Below are 8,603 nucleotides of genomic sequence, written 5' to 3' on the forward strand. Positions count from 1 at the left end.
TCAGGCCTGATTGGGATTTCAATACCGTGTGCGTACGAAGCCGGATCAGGCCTAATCGGGTATTCTGGACTGTGATTGGCTGGGCCGTTTCAGGCCGTACTGGAGCGCAAAGGGTTAAACAATACTGTAACATTATTTGGTAAAGACTACCGTAAGTGAGTTTTCAGAAGCCAGCTAGGTCAAAGATTTTATCTAACGCTAATGAATACTCACCTGGTTCCAGGCTGGTCTGGGATATTTGTTCAGCAACTTGATCACTTGTTTGCTGTGACAAGGGAGGTTCTTCATCCTAAAACACAAATCACATACAGGTATATCAGAAAAGACATGTATGCAAAACTCTCTTCTGTACTGATGTAACAGCAGTTTGTCATGGCTTTCACATTTCCCATGAATCACTGTAACCATTGTTGCCGATATGTCTGTCAGATAGCACATTGAAATGTATGATGGACATAATATGATGTGGTATTCAAATGAACATGTCACCTCAGAATCCTTAATGATATGAGCATTTACACATTCTTGCTGATAGTCAGTAGCATATTAGGCTATGATACGATGCAGCACAGCACAATTTATGGACAACATTTCCAGGTCTACATGCATTCTAATGAATGTATACATTCAACTAAATGGTAGTTTGTTGCAATTCATTCTAATATTACTGATTTGGTGACTTGAAGGAAAAAATCTCACTGTATTCCTTGAGCAAATAACCCTTAATTCAGACAAGTATGATATTTGAGCATGATGTGTATGGCAAGGTGTCCCAAAGAAGTGCTATACATGAAGAGAATTTACCCAAATTTTGTGTACTGGCATATTCACTTGTGGGGAATTTACAGCTACTATAAATGATATCAATATGTTGGCTTCCAGCATTTTAAAATGGTTGTTCATATACATTGAGCACCAAAAATGAGAATGCAGATTTCAGAATATAGCAAGTGTCATTGAATGAAAATTTATGCTTTGTATCAAGTATTCTGAACAGTGGGTATAAAATACATAATAATATAAATCACATTGTGTGCTTAGCCATGAGAGTAGCATTCTGGCAGACAACTAAACATTAGTCTTTGAATGGTGAAGCGCCCCATGTTCGCACTTGGTGCACTTTGAAATAATTTGCAATATACCAAACATGGACTTTTAATTATCATTTTTAATTTTTTTCTAACTCTTAATTTTCCCTGTTAGTGTTATCTCAGAGCTTTAATAGCATTGCAGCATCACCATATACCTTCAATAATAGTTTAGGTCTTTTTTAACACTGCCAATAAACTTTCACGACCAGCAATGGACACTTAGCATTCTTGGCCAACTAATATTATAAACCTTAAAAGTACTTATGGTTTGGTCACATTATATTAGCTTTGAAGGTCTGAGATCCATGATGTATTTTCTCTGACCTCTGAATCTACCGGTATGTTACAATAACCGTCATCTTCTATTTCACCATGAAATGTAACTGGCTGAACTCCCCCACCATCTCCTGAAAGGAAAAAAAATGAATTGTTTTAGCACACTGTAAATTTGTCTGACATTGAACTTCATGTAGTGTATACAATTAGGAAGACAGCAAAAATTTGTTTTTGGTCAAAGACATTTTTAAATATGCTAAGGTGATGTGATCTAACCTTAAATCATATGACAGTTTTCAAAGTCGCAGCAGTTTTATGCTCATTTTAACAAAGTTTACAATAAGGGAGGTACATGTATACCTTGAAGGATTTTGAAAAAGTCAATAACACTTTTTTTCTGTTCATTGACTATGCAAAGACATGACAGTGGCAAGTGATATTCAAGAAGTTCCGTTTGGGTTATAGTAAAATTTAGATTTCTTGTGAGCTGATGGCTAATTTCTATATTTCATACTATCACTTTAAGTGACGTTATATTTTAATTATGGTGATGTGATCAAATAAAATTTGATGAACCTTGATACAGATATTGCTAATAACAAGATATCCATACACTGAAAGACATACTGCAGTTCCTGGATATTTGGTACTGTGCATATTTAACAAGCATTTATGAAATTTTGCTTGTAAATAGTTGTGCCAGAAGTGGCTACACCAAATTTTGTAATTTTTTGTCTGATCATTAGAATACATTTTGACATATTGTCAGAGAAAATAAAAGTGTCAATTTATAGATGATTTTGCTCACTGCATATACATTGTAGCATTGTCTGTCAAAATCTGGTTACACCATAGCAACTTTATGTTAACATTATAATCTGTACAGTTTTACAGTATTTACCTTTTTGTTTCCTGTACCAGTAGATAATGTCAGCCCAGATTCAAAGGAAAAGTACAGGTACATATAGCTTTTCCTTATCTAAATAAATTGGGATGCACCTTGTCTAAGTAAATTGGGATGCTAGCTGTTTTATCTTTTAATTGAATTGTATGTTTCTTAGGTAATCAGAATCATGTCATGTAACTATTTGTGTCATATCAGTACTAAAGGTGTCTCATTAAAATGAAAAAAAAAACTGAAGATAAGCAAAAATACTGTTCACCAGTGTCCTAGACTTGCATTTACTAGGATATATGGTATATTATGGTATATTATAAAGAGGGGCTATGTGATTTATGATTAATAAACAATAAGTTAATTTCTCTTTAAAATTTTTTATGATTGACAAAAAGATCACATAAAATCTGCGAAAAAAGTTATAAAATTTAACAGAAACAAATTGCAAATTGCCAAACAAACATCCTTTGTGATGATTTAACCCTTTTCCTGCCAAGTCCATATTTCACCATCAGGTCAAGATGGTTAAAATTAATGAAACACAATATTCAATATGGTGTATTTTAACATAATACTGTACTTTTGAAGGCTGTTGAAAATATAAATACTGTAAACGTGAGTTTTTTGGACTAAAGATGCTATAACAGACCAAGCCAAGTGTGTGAAAATACGTCATGTTTTGGCTCAATGCCGCTTTTTACCGACTTGGCTGATGGGGAAGTGATACTGTCTGGCACGAAAAGGGTTAAATGAGCAAAATATAAAACAACTTACGGTTGATGAAGAAACGTTCCATTTCTTCAAACCTCACTGTGTCATATGTAGCTTTCAACTGCAGTGTTATTCCAACTTTGGCAGCTATCTCTCTCATTTCTTCTGTTATTAGCAGTGGTTCTAGTGCTTTGGCCAGATTTCTAGATCTACAAGTCTGCTTCAACCTGTAAAGATAATAAAGTGTTAAAATCTTCAGCAAGATTCCCAAAGACTCTGCTTTAACAGTTGTTGGATCCAGACCAACTTTCTCCTTGCAGACTTTCTTTACTTCGTTGCAGTTGCTATCATCTGCCAGCACAGCTTGCACGCTGCGTTTCAGTCTATGTTTACATTCTCCCCATGCTGCTTTCACTTCATTCTTTTTCCTTTCCCTTAGCCTTTGAAGTTGAACAGAGAGGGCTTCTATTTCTTGTAGTTCTCTGAGACGTTTTTGGAGTATCTTTTCATCCAAGGCTACTTTAACTAGGCAATCTGGAATAGGATAATAAAGATGGTGTAAAAAGTCAGAAAACACTGTGGTGATAAATTATAATAATACATTTAAGTTATTCATGGCTTTTTTGTTTATTTTAGGTTCTCAAATTAAAGGATTTAATAACTTGGTAGATTTGTACTGATGACCAATACCAGCAATTCCTAAACTCAAACTGGTGTTAGTAGTCCTAAATATGTATAACTTTGAATATTCAATGTTGTAGGGTAATAATTTACATGTCTGATTCTTCTTACCTGAAGCTTTTGTGGCAAAGTGATGAATGTAAAGGATGAAGAAATGTTGTCATGTAAATAGTCTGCAAACATGTCCATGATTGAAAGCATATCTGTAGTCGTTGACTTGGTCATGTATTGCTTTTGCTCTTCATTAATTTTCATATAGTGTGCCAGAGGTCAAAACATTACCCAAATTACTTACATTAAAATTGATCCACCGCTGCAAATTTATTAAGATACTTGCAATGCTATCATATATATATAGACTGTCCGAATATTGTAGAATTTGTGCAGCATTACAATTTAACTGCTTAATACAATGATTACTACAATAAAATGAAGAGAACTAACAACTAAAATTACCATAAATTGTTGGCTTGATTGATAGAGCTCTAAATTTCAGGACTTATGTAGACATGACAGTGTATAAAGTAGAATGTTAATAGCGTCACTGAAACTGCCATTACAGTACACATAGTAACCTGTCTACAAACTACGGCATTGTGTGATAAGCACTCTGTTCTGTTTGCAAGGCAATGCTCAGCTACTGAAGGAGGGTATGATCACGCAAACTTGGATGTGGTGATAAAATACCTTGTTGTTCTTCATTATGATTTCCGACCTTTGCCTCCTCAGTATTTGGGTTTTCATTTTCCATCTCAGACGGTGTGGTCGCTGCTAGGCAAGACTCTGTGTCTTCCTTATCCATCACATCACCATGTGTTTCTTCAACTGCTTGGCTACCAATACTGCCATCTCTAGCCACTGCTTGTGTTGATATTTTTCCATTCACTGTTTCCAGAACTTGCTTTATTGATTGTGTGCTTGATTGTCCAATGTCGCTTGATGGTTTTACATCAGCTGGTGTAGTATAAGATTAAACAAAGAAAAATGGTCAACATACTCTCATTATGCTTTATATTAATGCGAACTAAGTGTTCATAGCATATTATTTTTAACTGCTTATTTTTAAATTCATTAGTTTCCACAAGAAGTGTCACAATGGATGTCTTTGTTTTCCATTCCTCATAATCTGGTCATTTTCCTGTAGTGTGGATATCCCATAAAAGGCAAAATTAAAATGTTCTGATTACTTTGACTTCTGATACAAATGCAATATTGAATTTCATTATGCACTGGTTTCCAAAATTGACCAGTCTTTACACGATGAAGTTATGCCTATTTGTTTTCATGTGGTATTTCTTTGTGAAAATCATGATATAAGGATCATACAGTAGAGGAGAAAATGACAGAAACAATTTTCTCCGAATAAAGTTCCTGTCTTTGCAAACAGGCAAATAATCAAAAACATTTATATTTTATATTTTAAAGTTCTAGTTGTTAAAATGATGCCAACAGCTATCCTGGTATGATTTACAGCTTTTCAGATATGTGATTTTGAACATGAATGCGTACCGCATTTCACTTCTTTCTGGCCTTCGCAGTCACCTTCCCTTTCATTTTTTATTGGTTCGTGTAATAATGATGCAAATCTTGCAAAACTTTCAGTGATAGCTTCACACTTTGTCAGAGCAGCTTTCAGAGCGTTTGCCTTCTTGAAAGAGTCAGATGTCTTTTCTAAATGTTCTAATATTTTCTTCGACAGATTCACTTCACAATTTCTGATGACACAGTAATCAGTACATATTTCTAAATGTTTCATTACAAAGTGAGCTAGGTGAGAATCATCATGGACTGAAGTAGGCAAACCAAAAGCCATCGCTTCCAATCCATAAAAGCTGTAATCCCAATAGCATGGTGAAGGTAGGCAGAGATGAGACTGTTGTAGAGATGTTAGTAGAGATTTTGTTGAGTGCCCTGGTTGGAGTTTTGGGTACACATATGGACTTTCCAATGCACTGGCTAAAACATTCTGTTCAGTCTTGCCAGCTCTTTCAGAAACTCCTTGTATCTTCCACTCTGGGTGACGGCTGTAATGTGCTTTTCGACTATTAGCTGCTATACCAATGGAAGCTGCAATAGACTTGCACCTTTCTATGGCATTCTGTGTATCCATCTGACCACATGTTAGTATGTGGTGTTGTGTGACCGGCTTTTCCCTCGGTTCTTTCACCCAGAAACATGTATCTGGTCGTGGAAGAATCTCCTCATGTGGAATGGCTGATAAGTCTCTATCCTGAACTTCTGCCCTGTATGCATTCTCAAAATAATCATAGATGCAGGGTCCTATGGAAAACAGTATGTCTGCCTCACTTGCCATTTGCAGCATCTTTTCTTCAAATTCCAACTGACCATGCTCTTCAGCTTGTAGGCAGGCTGTTTCAGGACGAGCATGATTAATAAGAACCAGCTTTGCACCAGGAAAGAGTTTTCGCCTTATATCAGCTGCAGCACGACCTGTCTTTGGAGCATAACCAATTACATATTGAACATTTTCTACTTCTCTCAGGTCTGGATAGTAGATTTCATGATTCAGCAACCATTCTAACTTTTGAGGATCATCTCTGTGATCAGCTTTCTCTTTCCTCTGTGCTGGTATCAAGGTTACACCACAGCTTTCAGCATCTTTCTTCTGGTCATCACTGATTTTGACATCAAGTACTGTAGAATAAGCTTTTAGAGTTTCTCCTTCTGTGGCCTTCCTTTCACAAAAATCTTGGACAAGAGTTCTGTGAAATCCTGTAAGACCTAAGGCATCTTTGTTCCAGGCTTCGTAAAGGAATACTGCTGCTGCGGGTTGATCTGGTGGTGGAAGAAACTTGGCACAGGGAAAACTCTTTCTTGAAGTGTGGCTGCTGTCTTCTTGACATTTGGAGACAATGCAACAACATGGTTTACATTTTGTAATTTTCCTAGATTTGGATAGTAGGATTCAGGAAAGAGAAGCCAGGTGATTGCAGGAGGATCTTCAACAGGATCAGACCATTCAGGTCTGGAAGCGGGGATCAAAGTTACACCATATCTTGCTGCATCTTCCTTTTCCTCGTCACCCACATCAACATCAAGGACAGTGCAGAGAAGTTTGGAAAGATCAGCTGGCTTCTTCAGTGTGTTTGCACAGAAATCTGAGATCAGTTCCAATTTGCTGGGCCATATGAATTTTTTTTCCATGATGTTATAAAGAGTGCTGCAGATCCTTCCATCTTGTTTATTGGTAAAATTCCAGGTTGAATTATCAACTTCCTGAAAATAAGTTGAAAATAGTATCTTCATTAAAGTCACATGCTATCTATAGAGTGGTAGCAGTTGGCCAATAAGCTTTAAAGTTCAAGGAAAAAGATCTTTAGAAAATATATTGGCATCATATTGTTTGTAGAGTTGACAGTTCAGGAACAATGTTTTGATTTCATTTTAAAACCAGTTGTTGCCCACATCTCAGTTCATGATAAACCATTGTAAAACGTCTCACATTTCAGAATTAATATGGTAGATCAAATATTATATTTGCAGACACATTGTCTACAGAGCATAAGTTTTACAGTTACTGAATAGCTCGGTCTAGCAAGGCATTTTTATACACCTGATTTTGCTAAGGGTGACATTTTATGACATAAGAGGACAGCACTTTATAATAAATAAATGAAGCGTGTCAACACTAGCCGACAGTGAGTAGCGTCAATATACTCTATTCATTGGTATATTGAATTTCCTGACTGCAAAATGTGAACAGTAAAGAAACCATGTACACCTTTATTTCATCTCCAAATAGTGTGAGTGTCTTGTTTTCCCTTTTGGTCAACAACCTAACAGAATTTTCAGAAACCAATTGTCTGATAAGAACTAATTATTTTTGAAAGATGTCTTCCACATCACATGTCTAAGCCACGCAAAAGTCATGTTATTTGTATTCTATTCAATGAGAGTGTTATTGACACTATTTAAAAAAGAATGGTATTTCATAATCAAATTAGCAAAATTTGCAACAGAATACAATATATACAATTTTCTGATGATATGTTGTTTTTTCATGCATCTTGGTCATAAAAAAGTATATAAAATAATGGTCTACCAGCTAGAATGCAAGAGGAAGATCATTTAATAGATTTAGTCAAGGTGAATGCAACTGCCAGAGAAGAAAGGTTAATATATATCACCTATTACAGTAACTGTATATGACTAAATCCGCATTTCCAGTACCATTTTGCTGCTGTGTTCTTGTTGTTTTAGAAAGGTCATTTTAGGTCACACAGTCATTTAAGTCAAACAAGCTTGCCCTTTGTACTTACGCTTTGCCATTACTCATAGTGAATATTGCTTAAAATAGACGGCATACTTACGTACATAGTTAAAGTTTTGAACTTTTGAAAGAATAACCTATATTATACTAAATTGCTTGTTACATTAATATACAAGTGAAATCACTTTATCTGAGCCCGTCAAGGTTTCATTGGCCATTAATATCATATCAGAGTACCTGGTTAAGTTGAGCTAGAAGTCATGATAATCGATTGAAGCTCCAACATAGAAACAAAGAAACGAGGTGTACCATACCTAAGTCTCGGATAATTATCTGTACTTTCACCGCCAAGTCCTCAAATTCACACCTGAGAAACTGATCTAAAATCAGTAAAACGGCAAGAGGAAGTCAGACTTGTAGTGCAAGATTGTTGTTAATGCATCAACAAAGTACCATACCTCACGTGATTAGGAATCAGATTAAGTATTTATTACCTGGCAACTTATTAACAAGGTAAGGACAGAGTTCAGTTATGATACAGATGGCATTTTCATAGGTTATTGAACCATAGCTCAATCAACTGTTTAGTAGTAGGTAATGTTCCTGTCAGTGTTATCTTGTATCAAGATTATTGATTGTTTGACTAGACCCTGCTTTGACTTAAAGTTGTAGCAAAGTTGAAAGTTATTAAACACCTTAAATATTCTATATCAAT

At 35.5% G+C, this 8,603-nt stretch overlaps 1 protein-coding gene across 1 annotated transcript; it reads right to left on the reverse strand.

The window, feature by feature from the left end:
- Positions 1-1,373: 1,373 nt before the first annotated feature.
- Positions 1,374-6,890, reverse strand: LOC139144108 (uncharacterized). Its single transcript, XM_070714781.1, has 4 exons — positions 5,167-6,890; positions 4,345-4,611; positions 3,040-3,510; positions 1,374-1,498 (listed from the first exon to the last, which is right to left on the reverse strand). The coding sequence occupies exons 1-4, from the start codon at positions 5,978-5,980 to the stop codon at positions 1,374-1,376; spliced, it is 1,677 nt and encodes a 558-aa protein (XP_070570882.1). The 5' UTR covers positions 5,981-6,890.
- Positions 6,891-8,603: the final 1,713 nt, after the last annotated feature.

This window comes from Ptychodera flava, chromosome 1 (assembly GCF_041260155.1).
Source record: "Ptychodera flava strain L36383 chromosome 1, AS_Pfla_20210202, whole genome shotgun sequence".
NCBI classification, from domain to species: Eukaryota; Metazoa; Hemichordata; class Enteropneusta; family Ptychoderidae; genus Ptychodera; species Ptychodera flava.